Genomic DNA, 18,355 nt, shown 5'->3' with positions numbered 1-18,355 from the left:
CTCATTCATTCTGATTTGGCTTTGAACCAACCCACAGGTTGGCTAGGTCTTCTTGAGATCAAGCTGCCCCAGCACCAGTGTTGTGAAATGTTTCATGGAAAAGGAGTTGTGTGGTCAAATCAGTCTGAGAAATGCTGCATACTCTAGCCCTCAGTTCTTGATCATAGTACATACACCACAATGTGAAAAAGTTTTGTTGACCTTTTCTCAATCTAGAATTTCTTGAAATTATTTGACCAAAAAAAACTCAGATTTGAATAATTTATCCGATTAGATAAACCCAAGAATCTTTTGCTTGGTTAAACAGAACTAATTAATAATGCCAAGAACTAGTAGTGGATGGCCCATCCATGTGAAATGCTGGCTTACTGCTTTGGGCCTTATATGGCCCAGAGAGGCCCTGATATTACTGCTTGGCTTGGCTGCCCAGGACTCTTGCCCATGTAATTGGCATATTTCCTGAGACCCTAAAATCTCTAAGATTAACATCCAACAGCTTAAAAGTGGCTGCTAGGCATTGGTAGTAAATTACTATAACCAAAGATAGCTAGAATTAAAACAGTATCCAGGAAAGCCTGAAATAACTTGACAGTCTGTTATTCTTCCTACACTTAGATCCTGTTATCTCTTTCATGATCCGTTCTAGAAGAATAACTTGAGGTGCACAGAGCTTAAAACCCTTTTCGGGAGTAGCCCAATGTAGAAAAATTAGAGAGGGTGACAAAACATGAGAGACTCCTAACTCTGGGAAATGAACAAGGGGTAATGGAAGGGAAGGCGAGCAGGAGGATGGGTGATGGGCACTGAGGGGGGCGCTTGATGGAATGAGCACTGGATGTTATACTATGTGTTGGCAAATCGAACTTCATTTAAAAAATATATAAAAATAATTTTAAAAATTTAAAAAACAAGAAAAAAGGAAGTAGCCTAATGTAGCAAAAAGAACACAGGCTTTGAAATCAGAAAACCATTTGGATCAAACCTGCCATTCACTGATTAAAAGCAAAAAAGATAAAAAGTAACTAGTATCGGTAAGGATGTGGAGACAAAGGAGCCCTCATACACTGCTGATGGAAATATAAACTGATACAGCCACTGTGGAAAACTGCATGGAATTTCCTCAAAAAATTAAAAATAGAAATACCATATAATCTAATAATTCTACTCTTGGGTATTTACCCAGAGAAGAGGAAAACACTAATTCAAAAAGATATCTATCACAGCATTATTTACAATAACCTAGATATAGAACCAATCTAAGTGTCCATTGATACATGAATGGATAAGGAAGATGGTGTGTGTGTGTGTGTGTGTGTGTGTGTGTGTTTGTGATGGAATATTATGCAGCAACAGAAAGGATGAGATATGCCATTTGAAACAATACGGAGGGACCCAGAGTATATTACGCTAAGTGAAATAAGTCAGACAAGAAAGACAAATACCATTTAACTTCACTTCTACGTGGAATCTAAAAAAAAATGAATAAACAAACAAAAAGCAGAATGGGACCTGTAAATACCGAGAACAAACTGATGGTTGCCAGAGAAGAGATGGGTAGGGGGATGGGTAAAATGAGTGAAGGGGAGAGTGAGATACAGCCTTCCCGTTATGGAATGAATAAGTCATGGGAATAAAAGGCACAGCATAAGGGGGTATAGTCAGTGACATCGTAACAGGGATACGTGGGGACAGATGGCAGCTACATCTGTGATGAGCAGAGCATACTGTGTACTCTTGTCAAATCCTTATGTTGTACCTGAAACTAATGTAACAGTGTCAGCTATGCTGAACCAACCAACCAACCAACCAAAGCCCTGCCATTCGCCAGACCTGATACAAATTACTTAACTCTTTTGACCCTCACTTTTCTCATCTGTAAAATGGGAATTTGCTATTGAAAGTAAAGCGAGTAAAAGTGCCTAGCATGGTGTCAGATACATAGGCTGCCTAACAAATGCTAGTTTCATTCCTCTTCTCTCTGAAAGTGACTTTCCAACGCTCTTATGACCAACTCAAGCTAGACTGGGACTAGGATCTAGATCTTTTTTTTTTTTTTTAAAGATTTTATTGATTCATGAGAGACAGAGATGGGGGGGTGGTTAGAGACAGACACAGGCAGAAGGAGAAGCAGGCTCCATGCAGGGAGCCGGATGTGGGACTCGATCCAGGTACTCCAGGATCACACCCTGGGCCTAAGGCAGGTGCTAAACTGCTGAGCCACCCGGGGATCCCCGGATCTAGATCTTTTGCAGTTTCATCTCATGCTTTTTCCAAGCTCTCTTCCCCCGGTGAGAACCAGTATCAATTCCCTGGGCATTCATTCTTCAGGTCCTTTTGGAATGAGGCGCAGATAGATAACTGACCCAGGGCTGGGGGCGGGGGGGGGGGGGGGGGGGGGAGAAATTCCTAACAAGTGAGTAGCTCAAAATGCTCAAAGGAATATTTTTGACTTTTATGCTCCTGTGAAGAGTAATAGAATACGATTGTACCCACGATCCCATAATTTCTGGAAGTATACATTCCCAGTAGATGGCAGCATTGTTTCATTTACTTTTACCTACACGGCCGTGGCTCCCGCGGGTGGCTGGTGACTCTAGTTACCATTTCGCTAATGAAACACTGAAAGCTCCTTTTCCTCCACTTATTTTTCTCTCCCTTGGAGAAAGGACGCAAATGTCCGTGTGGCCTCACTGAGACCTTTTCTCTCGGGCCAGTGGTGGTTTTTTTTGTTTTGTTTTGTTTTTGTTTTGCTTTTTTTTTTTTTTTTAAAGAAAAGAAATGTTTCCTTGGCCGGCTAGGCTGCCCTTCCTGTTCAGAGACTACACATTGTTGTATAAGCCTGGTCTCCAGTGAGGGACTCACTCTGCCTTCAAATTCTTCCTTCCTTTGACCTATACTCTCTGCAATCTGGCCAAACATTTGTTCAAAAACTCTCTGGGCTCTCGGGGCAGAGTTGCTTTGCGTTGGTCTTAAAGGTAGCTTCTCTAGCCTAACAGAAGCTGATCTTTAATCAATGTTCTGCAATGCCTTATAGAGGCGGCATGCAAATAATCCCTCATCAGTCCGGGTGCAAACAGACCAAGGGGGGCGGGGGCCCATGCTGCATGAACTTGTCCATCACAGTGCTTTCAACTGACCCCTGATGGATTTTCCATATGCTTCTAGAGAGCCCAGTTTGGGGAATGCAGGGGTTGAAAGCAGGATATAGAATCTGAAAAATATCTGCGTGTTTGGCCAGGGCTTGCGGCTGACCTGTGTTTGGTGTGTTGTTACAGCTGTGTTTTTGGCTACGTCGGGGAGCGATGTCAGCACCGAGACCTGAAATGGGAACTGCGCCACGCGGGCCAGGGCCGGCAGCGGCAGGTCGCCGCGGTGGCCGTGGGCGTGGCCGTGCTCGTCCTGCTGCTGCTGCTCGGGCTGGGGGGCGCGCACTGCTACAGGTGACCTTTCCCTCCCGTGCACCTTGCACCTGGCTCTAGCGCCGCCCGCCCGAGGGCATGCCTGCCTCCGGGAGATGAACCTTCTCTGCACACTTGCCACATTGATTTGAAAGGGGGAATGACCATAAAAGAAAACAAGAAATGGCTGAGGATGTGGCTGCTCTAAAACATCGATGGTTTTCCTTGTCCTTGTTGCATTCCAGTCTTTGTCGGTATATCTGCATTTTTGAAAAAGATTTTATTTATTTATTCATGAGAGCCACAGAGAGAGAGGGAGAAGCAGGCTCCCTGCGGGGAGCCCCATGCGGGACTCGATCCTGGGACCCCGGGATCATGACCTGAGCCAAAGGCAGATGCTCAACTGCTGAACCCCCCGGGTGCTCCTATCTGCACCATTTATGGGGTTTTTATTGAGCATAATGCACTTTCATAGTCCACTTTTCTTCTCTTAGGCGTCACCTGCTTCCCCCCACCCCACCCCCGCTCGCATGTGGGCGGCATAATTAGTTTTTCATGGTTGCCTTCCCCCGCAGTGGATTTCCCACAAAGCATTAACTTCTGTTCAAGAGAATCAGTGTTTTCCCTCACTTGGAAGGTCCTTGGGTTTTGCGTTTTCAGTAATTTCAAAGTAAAAGTTGAAAACTCTGGAGCAAAAATATTTATACATTTAATCTCAAAAAATACTACATTAAGGTGAAGGGATCATTTTCCTTTTTCTTGAAAAGGGCTTCATCCTCCACTATCATCAATGTTGACAAGCATTTTATGTACTGTTAGAGCTTGTGTTGTACAAAATTATTGAGTCATTACACTTTTGGGCTGAAGGGAACTTTGTAGAATTATCTAACTCCATTTCATCATTTTATGGCTGAAGAACCTAAGGCCAACTTACCTAATGGTCCCAATTCTCTGAAAATGTAGGGAGTACGTACTTACATGACCACCTGCAGAATAAAATTCAACCACATTTACCAGTGCTATGCAGCCACTCAGATGGCAAGTGTCATGTATTATGGAGAATTTCAGCATATCATCCAAGATGTGCTCGTCTGAGATCCTGCTGTATCTTAGCATTCTGGTTAAGAGCATGGGTTTTAGGATCAGACTACGCAGGTACAAGTCCCAGTCATGCTGAAGTCATAACAGGCGTGTTATCTAACCTCTGTATCCATTAATTTCCTTTGCTATAAAATGGGAACAAAGAACAGTAATAATGTCAAGAGTTATTATAAAATTAATTGAGTTAAGAGTTTAGAACTGGCATAGAGGACTTAATAAACACTATGTTATTATCATGGGGATTTGTTATGAGCTATAATCTTCCCACCAAGAGTAACATGTTCTGAACCTCTTTTACACCTTGAGAGACAAGGTTCTCTTGAAATTTTTAGTTCAGAAGTTCAACAGTAACCATTTATGTCACTTTTTAGCTTGGTATTGGACTTGTAGAAAGAGTATCAAATAATCAAGATTTGTCCCATTGGACAGAATGCCAAAAGAAAAGTAGATGCTTGGCAAATAGTGTAGAAAGAATTGAAGCAGGAAACTCAAGTTCATGTGTGCCATAATTATTAAGTATTTTTTTCTTATTCTGTGGGTTATGACATAATAAATAAATTTTATTTTCTGCTGATGTTCTTCAGAACTCTGGATTGAAAGCTAATGTCAGATTGCTGGCTCTTTGGACTTAGAATTCAAGGACCAGCTCAGCTGGTTAGAGTAGACTTTATGTACAAATAAGAACATTTTTAGCTTCTGACCCCCATATATCTAAATCAAAAGTGATAAGCATTATTTTTTCGAAAAGAAAACTCCTCAGAACCTTTTCTCTTTTTCTTTTTACTGAAAGGCATCCAAAGTTGTAAAGTTCTTTCTGAGCAGATGTATGGGTATTTACCTAATGGCTCTGATCAGTGGAGCAGCTTACCCCCCTGCAAATTTTTGACTATGTTTTTGACTGCATCAGTACTTTGGTGTATTGATTCTGAGACGATCAAATTAAGACTTCTAGTCTAAATATTGTCATGTCACCAAAGTATACCGATAAATACAGCTCTACCCTTGAGTTTTTAAGTGAGGCATATTGAATGATTTTCCTTAAAGAGTTAGAATCAGTTATTTCCTCCTTTTGTATCACTCCTTGCCTCTCTTGTCTCGATTGAACATTGATACTCTTTGTCTCCTAGAGGGACTTAGCTGCCACCTGCCCAAGATAGCAGCACTATTTTTGGAATCTTGGGCTGGCTGGTGGTTTTTTAATATTTTTTTTAAAAAAGATTTTATTTGTTTATTCATGAGAGACACAGAGAGAGAGAGAGACAGAGACACAGGCAGAGGGGGAAGCAGGCTCCCCACAGGGAGCCTGATGTGGGATTTAAACCTGAGACTCCGGGATCATGCCCTGAGCCTAAGGCAGACACTCAACGACTGAGCCACCCCAGGCGTCCCTGGCTAGTGGTCTTTACCACCACATTTCCTTCATTGCCTTCCTTTCAATGGCTGCTCCATACATTATGTACCTCTCTCTCTCCCTCTAGAAGCTACAGCTCTGGGGACAGGTATCCCAGCCTATTATTAGATCTCTCCCACTTTACTCCCCTTCCTCTCGGGCATGACACCATGCCTTCTATAGACTTTGTGCTTCATCTTTGTCAAACAAGTATTTATGAAGCTAGATTTAGAGGCAAGAGACCTATCCTATTTCCTAGGTTGGCAATTATGAGATAGTATTCTCTTGGGTCCTCCACTCTGTGTTCTTGTGTCTGATGCCTTTCAGCAACCAGACTAGTGGGAGGAACCCAGCCATCTCACAGAACCTTGAAAAAAATGAAATATCATCTGGAAAGTTCTGCAGAAAAGAATACAGAGAAAACCCAAAGTTATGCTCCTAGTTTTCTTAATATTTCTTCTTTCAGACATTTTAGGTACCTATATTTCAATAGCAAAAGTGGTTGTCCCTGACCATCACTGAGTGGGCTACTGGTTGTGTGTTGTTTTGAAATTGTCTCACATTTTGGCTTTATTGCAGGACTAAGAAGTTGTCATCAAAAAATTTAAAGAATCCTTATGAAGAGCCAAGCAGAGAAGGTAGCAGTAGCAGGCCTTCAGACAGCGAGGCTAGGATGGCCTCTTGTCCCCAACCTTGGGTAATGTGACCAAAGTACATGAAGCAAGAAATTGGCTTCATGTAGATCCCAGTTAATTTTTTCTCATAATTTTCTTCTATCCTGTAACTTCTTCTTCTAACTTGTATTTTTGTGAGTTATGTAAAAAGTCTTTCCCAATTTTTAGGTAATCTCTTTCAAATCGTTTTCTTAAAAGCCCAAGACTATGCTCTACTTTTCTTTCTTTTTTCTTCTGGTTTCTCACTGTAGCTGTTTGTTTGTTCGTTTGTTTATTCATTTCTTTGAAACACAGCTGATGCTCTAATTTTTTTTTATTTTTAATTTACTTATGATAGTCACACAGAGAGAGAGAGAGGCAGAGACACAGGCAGAGGGAGAAGCAGGCTCCATGCACCGGGAGCCCGACGTGGGATTTGATCCCAGGTCTCCAGGATCATGCCCTGGGCCAAAGGCAGGCGCCAAACCGCTGCGCCACCCAGGGATCCCTCTAATTTTCTTAATATTTTTTTTCTTCACATACATTTTAAATCCCTAAATTTCAGCAGCAAAATAGTTGCCAGGTATAGCAAATAAAAATACAGGACACCTAGATAAGTTCATACTTATAGTGAATGTTCACATTAAAATTCAAATCTAATTGGGTGTCTTGTATTTTATCTGGCAAACCTATACATTTTCCAAAAAGCATAGTGATTGGGAAGTTCAAAATGCTTCATAAATCACCCACTTCAGTAACTGATCTTGAAACCGTATAGGGCAAGCTTAGATAGGCTAAGCTTCCTTGAAACTGTTGGAATTTCCATTTCCAGACACCTGTCAGAGACAACTTGAGTGGTTCAGTGTGTACTGCTGGTATTATTGGGGGCATATATTGCAGAAGAGGCTGGTCTAATACGTGGCAGATCCATTGGGGGATTGAAACCTGTGGGCAAATAGGGAAAAGGTTATTAGGGGATGTTTTGGAGGGGCAGAGGCAACATATGTCTCCTTCCCACACCACTCCCCCACTCCCCTGCCCCCACCATACTCTTTCCCAGAGAATAGCTTTCCTGTGGCCATGCTTTTGCTCAACAGGTCATCACTGATCCTGCCTCTTATAGGCATTCAGTGTATACTTGTTTTCTGGCTACGACTTAAAATACAAAAATAAAACAAGAAATGTGAAGTCTAGCCTTACACTCCTACTAATTGGCTGTCTGAATCTTCAGTAGGTTACTTATCCCCTGTTTCCTCTTCAGGACACTGAGGGGTGTGGATTAGATGACCTCTGAGATTCCTTCTGTATCTTCAGATCCCTAAGTGTGTGCTTCTTGGTGGGCTTACCTCTAGAACATCCTCAGTTCTTTGAGTGCTCATGACTGTGTGGACTTCTGACTGACCTGTATTGCACCTGTTGGGCTCTATGGCATTTCATTCAGGTTTTGAGTAGCAACTTTAATTCATGTTCTTGAAATCATTGGAAAAGAAGGAGAAACCATCTGTATCTAGTTTTTAAAAAAATCAAAAACATTTGCCACTGTCATTAGCAGCTTGTTGGCTCCAAGCTGTAGGAGGAGGCCTTGGGCTGCTGAGCTCAGCCCCCCAACCCATCATAACCGTCCACTCTAATTGTCATTGACACCAGCTGCTGCTACAGATCTCAGTGGGAGCAAGAGAGAGCTGAGCCTCTGAGATGGCAGGAGAAGCAGCAGAACCGAATTTGGTTCCATCAGCTGCTTTTCTCATCTCATCCCAGAATCTGAGGACCTATGTTCTTCTGGGCAGACAAACATGTGGCTGGAAAATTTGCAGTGCAGAGGGGCTGGCTTTAGATTTTAGTCAGAAATAATGGCGTATGCCCTTAAACAATGGATCGTGTAACGATTTTGCAATATGTCACTGCAGAGAGACCATTAATGAAGAGAAAGCAGTGAAGGATAATTAGCATTGTGGAAAATAAGAAAATGGAAACACATGTTCATGGGATTCGCCAACATTTCTCTCCCTAATTGACTCCAGTCGTTGTGCTTCCTACACTTTTCTCAAAGAGAAATATGAGCAGGGAGGGTTTTGTTGTTTTTTTTCAATTCCCTTTTCCTTATTTTATTTCTGAGTTATGGACTCTTCCTGTGGAGGGTCCATTTCTGAACCAACAGAGAGCATGATCAGCTAAAATCTTGGGGGCAGTCCCCCTTACTGATTGGTGAGGAAGGACTTTTGCAAATTGCATTATTTGTCCTAAGGCATGAGATAACTTATTTTCTTTCATTTTAGCATTGACCTATTTTCTTTCATCGATCTATTTTAATACCTAATCCATCTAGTGTGAATGTGAGCCAGTGGACTCTGGTCAGCCTACACTCCAAGTGCCCAATCAATTGTGGGTGATACAATAAGGACAAAAATAATAATTTTTTTGACCAAAGAGAAATGCTGAATCTTTCTGGGCCTGCCTTTTAGAATTCTTGTTGCTAAAGTGTTCAACTATGAAAAGGCATTTGGGGGATTCCTGCAAAACAGTAGTTATGCTATTAGTTGTTATTACCTGCTAATGACCCCAGCCTCCTCAGAACTTGGTAGCATGTTTAAATGAATTTTATTAACTAAACAAACACATGTATTTGAAAAATTGGAGTACATACATATATGAGCTCTTATTTGTCTGGTCTTTGGGCAATGCTTAGAACACTTAGGGATTCTTGGATTGCTTTAAATAAAACAGTGGGACCCTTGGGATCCATGACCCAAAAGTTAGGATACCAGAATTAGAATAGATCTTCAGTAAAGGCATTGGTAGTGCCTATCTGCCTTAATCAACATAAGGCTCCCAGTTGAAAACTGAATCTTTTATTAGCAAGAGAGAGAAATTTGACAGGGCCTTTCTTTCAGCTTCCACCTTCCATATGATGAACACAATGAAGCCATAGACTTTGACTTAATGCGTGTTGAAATCATTGATGAGTTATAGCTATGTCCTCTCCCTCCCTTCCTCCCCTGTATACTCTGCAGTTTGTGGTTATAAAGGAACATCAAAATCTCAGGAATGGAAGTCAACCTATGGCCCTCAAGGATGGTGAGTCAGCAGATGTTAGCCGGTTTTCCTCTCCAGAGCCAGGTGAGTGGCTATCTTTACCTGGATCCTGAGTGTTTTCCTGAATGTGAAATTCTCACGGATGCGCAGATACAATACTTAAACTGTATAAGCTATGTGAGCAGCTGAGCTGTAGTGAAATGCCATAGACCTTTAGAGAAATGCATTTGGATTAGATTCTTATCTTGCACGAGATTACCATGTTCGCTCAAAATTCTGGTCACATACCAGTCTGCTAGATCACTTCGAGCAAACACACAATGAGTGACTATTTTGAATTCAGCTGCATTTTTTAGATCATTCTTGGGGTTAGGGATCTGTACTGGTAGCCATAGGTATAGTTCTGGTGAAATTGTAAATGACTCCAAGAAAACGTGTTCCATGTTCTAGTAGGAAGGTTCCTGTGAATTTAAGTTGTTCTGAGGGTCTTCCTGGGGATTTGGGAGTGTTTACATCTTATCAAGGGCCAGCCCTCAGCCAAATGCCTGGCCATCTGTGAAGTCCATTCGGGCTACTGGGAGAGGGTCCATAAAAACAACCCAGGTTCTCAGACTACTCTGGAATTCAATCTGCTTCAGGTGGAAATGGAATTAGATACCTTATAATACTTTTGCCAAGAGTTGCATTATGATAAACATCTTGAGCATGGGGCTCAGATATCAATTTTATTTCATAACTCAGAGGACAAGGTTGAACATGTTTGAATCATACGCTGTTAGAAAGTTTCAGAGAAACTTTGAGCCAACAAAACCAGTTTCTGTGCTGAGGGGGGGTTTCAGCTTTGCTTATATTTTCTGATGTCTGCCCTTTGTGAATATGCTTGTTACTCTCCTCTTCAAATTTCCCTAAAGAGAGAACATAGGATTCTTGTTTTACAAAACTCACTCTGCATCTGTCTCATACGTGTATTGCCATGTAACCCAAATTCAGTAGAACGTTTTTTTCCTTTGGTGAAGGCTTTGGATATTAAGGTACACTTTAGAATTGAATATTAAAACTACAATAAATAAAATTTTATATATAAACTGTTACCAGGTTTGTTCCCCACTTAATGAAAACGTTGGGCATTTTCAAAAGTTGCTTGGGTTTTGTTATTATTACCAATGTTATGAGAAAGTAATGGAATATCCTATCATTATATATTGCTTTTTCTTGAGGAGCTAAAAGCACATGATTCTTTGTTACAGAAGTAATTCACTGTGGAGGTATATATAATTTTTCCAGTTAATCAGTAGCACAATGATTTGACCAAGGTATGGTTAAACTCAGAAAAGAACTCAGGATCTGGTTAGCTAAGTGCACAGGAAAAGATTAGAATAGCTTTTTTGCTTATTCTACTGTGGTTTGACTTACTCTCTGTAGGCCATTCATAAAACTGTCTCCCAATTTGAGTGATCACACCCTCTGATCACGGCCAGCTGTCTCATAAATGCACGAGATAAAAGTGCACAAAAAGATCCAAGGTAGGGAAGTAGAATGGAGAATGAGATAAAAGATTGAGATTGGCTCTGAGCCAATTCCTTTTCTGCTCCTGGAAAACCCATAAAAACACAGGCTGTACTAGCGGTGGATCCAAGGAACCATATTCATTGACCTCAACCAACATCAATTGGTGCAGGTTGAGTTAGCACCATGCTATGGGCAAAGTACCATGCTAGGCATGCAAGTGCACCTCAGCTCTGTTCTCAAGTCTCCCAGAAGGGGAGAGAAATGCACAGAGAATGTCAGAAGAATGTCAAGCATGGCCTTTGAATCATCTCATCCAACCAAGACTAATTTTTTAGAAATCGGGTCCAGAGAGTCTGAGAATGGATTCATTTTGTGTCTCATCTTTCAGGCCTACTCTCTAATCACTATCATTAGGGCCTCTCTTGCTGGACATTGCGAATGGACATTGTGAATGATGTGAACCCTAAAGTTTCTTATTCCTTTTGTATAGGGTCAGTAAAACGGACCTCATGGAGAAATGAACACCAGTTATATAAGGACACAGAGCAAGGCTGCTGCACTCCACCATCCAGTAATAGAGGCACCGGCTCTCAGTCAATGGAGCAGAGCTTTTCTGTCCCCTCCTATGAGGCACAGCCCATTGCTTTGGGGGTTGAGAAGCCACAGTCTCTCCTATCAGCTAACCCTTATTGCAACAAAGGGCCCCAGATCCACCACACCAAATGAAGCTGATTCAGTGACAACTGGAATTAAAAGGTCAAAAAGTATAAACTGTATTGATAGACGGTAATATTTCATTTCAAAAAGTAGAGGGAAAATACAGATTTTGGTGCCACAATCTCTTCAACTAATCACCAACCCAGGGTCCTGGAGACAAATATGTAGTTGTGCTTTTGTTTCTTCCTTCAAGCAGTCCCACTGCAGATTTTCAAGTAAGAGCAACTGGGAGAATCACTAGGGAACTCATTAGAAACTGGAACACAGTATTACTCTGTGTTATCTTCTGTAGTCAATACAGACAGATTTTTTTTTCTCTGCAGCCCCAGAAGAAATTAGGTGAAAGCAGGTAACCACACTTGTCTGTTTATATAAGGTAATTCCTTTTATCTGGACAGAATATTTAGTTCAATCTTATAAAAATGATTAGAATATTAAAATTGCTGTTATGATACATTGTAGGTACCTAACCTACCATCGGTGTGGTCCATGCTGTTAATTTCATGGAATGAATTTTTATAAATTGACCAAAAAATGTATTAACTTAGAACCTGATTTCTTTGGAATGAGTTGGCTTATTTTTTCTATTTTAAAATCTTTGAATTAAAATATTTTATTTTTAAAAAATAACTCAAGAGACGTCGGTGTTTCTCAAGCTTTACTATTCTTTCCCCATGAAATGTTTTTAATGAAAACGGTAAATTTTCCTTTCATGTGTTGGCACAGAATTTTTACTTCTTTTCAAATATGAGATTGCAAGCAAATTTTCAGATTTATTTTCATTTTGAACAACGAATATCTTCTAATTATTTAAATAAAATCATCATAAAACATAAACATTTTCTTGTATTCCTGGTTAAGTTATAAATTATATTCTAAGGGATATTAAAGTTGAACCAAAGTGATTTGCCAAGGTGATTGTCAGAGCTTCCTATTGTTAAAGTTCTAAAAATAGTTTTGAAATGTATTGTTGTAACTTTGTAAAGTAAAACTTCACAAGGTGTTCTAATTCAATCTTATTCTTATAGCTAAGACGTTGTTATAAATCACACAACCTAATACAGTAAGTGTAGACTATTTGGGCCTTTGGATTATTCAGTTTATGCATTAGCTGGCTCTTTTGCTTATCTTTTCTTGCATTTCTTTTCAACTCCTTAGACTTTGGTTAGGCCAGAAATCAGCATAAAAAGGATTTGAAGCACATCTCTTCAAGTCAATACTTAGAAATTTTGGTAAAGATTTAGTGGTGAGGAGGATAACTTATATTAGATAATTATTCAGTGTGACCCCTTTCACAGATTTATACAAATACAGATTTTTCTTTATTCTGTATAAAATTTTCCTTTAATTGACAGTGGGTACCCTGAAGGATTAGAAGACCTATTTTTTTTTTCTAATGAGTGAAATGACCTCAGAAAACAATACTCAGAATGTTCCCAACTATGGCGACATTATATTCTGAAATGTGAATCTTTTTTTTTCTTCCTAAAATCAAGCATTTCTGAAGTTTTCAGGGTACAGATTATACAATTTTTAAAAATTTTACTACCTCTTTCTTTTAGAATTTCAATGATAACTAAAGAGATGACATGAGACCATAGTAGCTCATAACGTAACATTATCTTTGAACCAGATAATCCCTTTTCCTTCAAGACTTTCAATGAATCTAATACCTCATAAATTGGGACCATGTTAAATCCCAAACGAGGTGGTAACACTGGCTTCCTGGTCAGATTAAAGAAAAAGCGTACTTTGCATTCTTTAATCACCAAGTCACCATGAAGAGATAGCTCCCTTTCTTATGGTTCCACATTTCTACCAGAAATATCCTCCTTTAAGAAATTATTTTAGAAAAGAGCATTTTCATCTGAGATGTTTGATTTTCATTTTTTCCAAACTGAATATTTTTATTTCCTAACTCTCATGGTCTCATTGGGCACAATGCCTGATTGTGATTCTGTTTGACTAACATGTTGCCTACTACATATAAAATGGGCATTCCACCCTCTTTTCTAGCATCTAATGAAGGCTGACTACTCTGTATTCTTTTATTTTTTAAGAAGATTTTATTTATTTATTCATGAGAGACACACAGAGAGAGGCAGAGACATAGGCAGAGGGAGAAGCAGGCTTCCTGCAGAGTCCCAGGACCCCGGGATCACACCCTGAGCCAAAGGCAGATGCCCAACCAATGAGCTACCCAGGCATCCCTACTGTATTCTTTTAAAACAAGTTCTACTATTGGCCTTAATTTCCAGCTCATGTCCTTTTCATGTAAATCAATTATTATTGTGTGATAATTGTGTTAAAAGCACTAAATAATAAATCCTTAAAAAGTAATCTGGGGAGAAAAGGAAGATACCCAGTCATTTTAAGTAGCTGTGAGAGGCAACATGTTGTTATCTTTTGCTTTGTTTTACTTTTTCCTTCTTTTTTTGTCTTTAAATGAGAAACTCTAGCTGTATGCATTGTTTCGACCTGAGCTTTCCAAATTTAGACATTCCTGAAGCAGAGAGTACTTTCCCGCTTAGAACTTGATAGGACTTTTGTAGCTAGTAGCCATACGCAAGCGACAGCATAACTCCATAGGAAAATATGTGGCATTTATTTATTTTTTAAAAAGATTCGTTTATTTATTTATTCATGAGAGACACAGAGAGAAAGAGAGGCAGAGACACAGGCAGTGAGAAGCAGGCTCCACGCAGGGAGCCCGACATGGGACTCGATCCCCCGTCTCCAGGATCAGGCCCTGGGCTGAAGGCGGCGCTAAACCGCTGAGCCACCCAGGCTGCCCAAGGCAGACATTTAGTATGATGTTAATCATGGACACATCTGAAACAGACTTTAAGGAAGCATCTAAATTGCAAAACAGAAAAATTTCCTAGCTGGTGTTCATTTATTTTTTTTCCTCTACAGTGAATATTTGGCCCTTCTGACATGATTCAGTGTCTGATGGGACAGAAGAAAATTAAGATGTGCCACACTCAACAATTAAACCTACAGGGTGCATTCCTTTTTTTTAAGCTTTAATTTTAATTCCAGTTAGTTAACATACAGTGTTATGTTAGTTTCAGGTGTACAATATAGTGATTTAAGACTTCCATACAACATTCGGTGCTCATCACAAATGCATTCCTTAATCCCCATCACCTATTTCACCCATCCCCCCCACCTCTCCTCTGGTAACCATCAATTTGTTCTTTATAGTCTATTTAGAGTCTATTTCTTGGTTTGTCTCTCTTTATTCCCTGTGTTCATTTGTTTTGTCTCCTAAATTCCACATGTGAGAGAAATCATATAGAATTTTCTTTCTCTAACTTATTTTGTTTAGCATTATATTCTCTCGCTCCACTGAAGTCATTGCAGATGGCAAGATTTCATTCTTTTTATGACTGAATAATATTCCATTAAGTATATATATATATATATATATATATATATATATATACATATATACCATATTTTCTTTATCCTTTCATCAATTGATGGACAGTTGGACTGCTTCAGTAGTTTGGCCATTATAAATAATGCTTCAATAAACATTGGAGTGCATGCTTTTGTATTCTTTGGGTAGATCCCCAGTAGTGCAGTTGCTGGATTGTGCGATTTGTCCTAGCTCTGGGAAAAACACTGTTGGTTATTTTGATAGAGGCTGCATTAAATGTGTAGATTGCTTTGGGTAGTATAGACATTTGAACAATATTTGTTCTTCCAGTCCCTGAGCATGGAATGTCTTCTGTTTCTTCATGTCATCTTCAATTTCTTTCATCAGGAATTAATAGTTTTAAAAGTACAGGTTTTTTACATCTTTGGTTAGGTTTGTTCTTAAGTATCTTCTTATTTTTGGCGCAATTGTAAATGAGACTATTTTCTTAATTTCTCTTTCTGCTACTTCATTATTAGTGTATAGAAATGCAACAGATCTCTGTTCATTGCTTTTGTATCTTGCAACTTAACTGACTTCATTTATCAGTTTTAGCAGGTTTTTGGTGGAATCTTTAAGGTTTTCTATACATAGTATCCTGTCATCTGCAAATAGTGAAAGTTTTACTTCTTATCAATTTGGATGCATTTCGGTTTTTTTGTTGCTGTTCTTGTTGTCTTGTTACTGTGGCTAGGACTTGCAGTACTACGTTGAATAAAAGTGGTGAGAAGGGACAGCCTTCTCTTGTTGTGACCTTAGGGGAGAGGCTCACAGTTCTTTCCAATTAAAGATGATATTTGTGGGTTTTTCATATATGGACTTTATTATGTTGAGGTGTGTTCCCTCTAAACCTACTTATTGAGGGCTTTTATTGTGAATGGATGTTGTACTTTGTCAAATGCTCTTTTGGCATCTATTGAACTGATCATATGGTTCTTATGCATCTCTTATTGATATGATGTGTCACATTGGTCGATTTGCAAATATTGAACCACCCTTACAACCCAGGAATAAGTCCCACATAAGCATGGTGAATGATTTTTTTAATGTATTTTTGGATTCAGTTTGCTAGTATTTCATTAAAAATTTTTGCATCTATATTCATTAGAGAGATTGGCCTGTAGTTTTCTTTTTTAGTAGTATCTTTATTTGGTTTGTTATCAAAATAATGCTGACCTCATAGAATGAATTTGGAAGCTTTCCTCTTTTTTCTGGTTTTTGGAGTAGTTTGAGAAAAATAGATATTAACTCTTCTTTGAATGTTTGGTAGAATTTACCTGTAAAGTCATCTAGTCCTGGACTTTTGTTTGTTGAGAGTTTTTGGATTACTGTTTCAATTTCATTCTATTTCTTCTTGTTTATGTTTTGGTAGTTTACATATTTCTAGGAATTTTATCCATTTCTTCTAAGTTGCCCAATTTGTTGGTGTATAGTTTTTCATAAGATTCTCTTTTAATTGTATTTCTGAGGCATTGGCTATTATTTCGCCTCTCTCACTTGTGATTTTATGTATTTGAGTCCTTTCTCTTTTTTTTTCTTGATAAGTCTGGCTAGAGGTTTATCAATTTTATTGATGTTTTCAAAGAACCAGCTCCTAATTTCACTGATCTGCTCTATTGTTTTTTTTGTTTGTTTGTTTTTTGTTTTGGTTTTTATATCATTTATTTCTGCTCTAATGGTTATTATTGCTTTCCTTCTGCTTGTTTTAGGTTTTGTTTGTATTCTTCTTCTACCTCGTTTAGGTGTAAGGTTGTTTATTTGAGGGTCTTCTTGCTTTTTGAGGTAGGCCTGTCTTGCTATAAACTTCCTTCTTAGAGCTGGTTTTTCTGCATCCCAGAGGTTTTTGACCATTGTGTTTTCATTTTCATTTGTTTCCATGTACTTTTTTATTTCTTCTTTTATTTCCTGGTTGATTCATTCATTGTTTAGTAGCATGTTATTTATCTTCCACCTATTTGTGATCTTTCCAGATTTTTTTTTTTTTTTTTTTTTTTTTTTTTTTTTTTTTTTTGTGGATGACTTCTAGTTTCATAGTCTTTTGGCCAGAAAATATATATGGAATGACTTCAATATTCTGAATTTGTTGAGACTTGTTTTGTGGGCTGATGATATGTGATCTATTCTGGAGAATGTTCCATGTGCACTTGAAAAGAATGTGTATTCTGCTGTTTTAGGATGGAACGTTCTGAATATATCAGTTAAGCCCATCTGTTCCAGTGTGTCATTCAAAGCCACCATTTCCTTGTTGATTTCCTGTTTAGATGATCTGTCCATTAATGTGAGTGGGGTGTTAAAGTTCCCTACTCTTATTGTATTATTATTGATTAGTTCCTTTATGTTTGTTATTAACTGGTTTATATATTTGGGTGCTCCCATGTTAGGTACATAACTATTTATAATTGACATATATTCTTGTTGGATTGTTCCCTTTATTATAATATGGTGTCCTTCTTTGTCTCTTGTTACAGTCTTTGTTTTAAAGTCTACTTTGTGCAATATAAGTTTTGCTACTCCTGCCTTCTTTTGACATCCATTTGCATGATAGATGTTTTCTCCATTTCTCTGCTTCTTCCAGCCTGCTGTTCATTCTATCAGGTGTGTTTCTCATTTTGCTTATTGTGTCCTTTATCTCTGCTGTAGTATCCCTTATCTCTGTGTTAAGGGTCTCACTCATGTCTTCCACTTTTTTCTGAAGTCCAGTGAGTATCCTTATGATTATTAGTTTAGATTCTCTATCAGGCATGTTACTTTTACCGTTTCACTTAGATCTCTGGCGATGGCCTTGTCCTGTTCTTTCATTTGGGACACATTCCTCTGTCTTCTTATTTTGTCTAAGTCTCCATGTCTGTTACTGTGTATTAGGAAAGTCAACTACCTCCCCTATTCTTGAGGGTAATGGCCTTATGAGGAAAGATCATGTAGTGCCCTGCCATGTAGTGCCCCCTGCTTTGTGGGGCCTGGTGCTTCCAGGAGTGTCTCTAATGTGTGCTACTTTTGCTCTTCTATTTTGTCCTGGCCATTTTATCTTTTAGGCCAGTCATCTGCAGCAGCTCTCCTTGCCTCTTACAGGCAGTGTTTGGTCCCTGGCCTGAAGGTGGTATATTTTAGCCAGGTGTGCTCTGGTCTGTTT

General features: G+C 39.1%; 1 protein-coding gene across 1 annotated transcript in view; it reads left to right on the top strand.

The window, feature by feature from the left end:
* EGF (epidermal growth factor) overlaps window positions 1-12,595 on the top strand; it is a 93,662-nt gene extending 81,067 nt beyond the window's left edge. The window contains 4 exon segments of the mRNA NM_001003094.2: window positions 3,276-3,440; window positions 6,469-6,586; window positions 9,554-9,659; window positions 11,575-12,595. Of these exon segments, the coding sequence (NP_001003094.2) occupies window positions 3,276-3,440; window positions 6,469-6,586; window positions 9,554-9,659; window positions 11,575-11,810 (625 nt within the window). The 3' untranslated portion in view covers window positions 11,811-12,595.
* Window positions 12,596-18,355: the final 5,760 nt, after the last annotated feature.

Source organism: Canis lupus, chromosome 32 (genome assembly GCF_011100685.1).
Source record: "Canis lupus familiaris isolate Mischka breed German Shepherd chromosome 32, alternate assembly UU_Cfam_GSD_1.0, whole genome shotgun sequence".
NCBI classification, from domain to species: Eukaryota; Metazoa; Chordata; class Mammalia; order Carnivora; family Canidae; genus Canis; species Canis lupus.
Note: the sequence above shows the minus strand (reverse complement) of the source record. Positions and strands in the feature narration are given on the sequence as shown.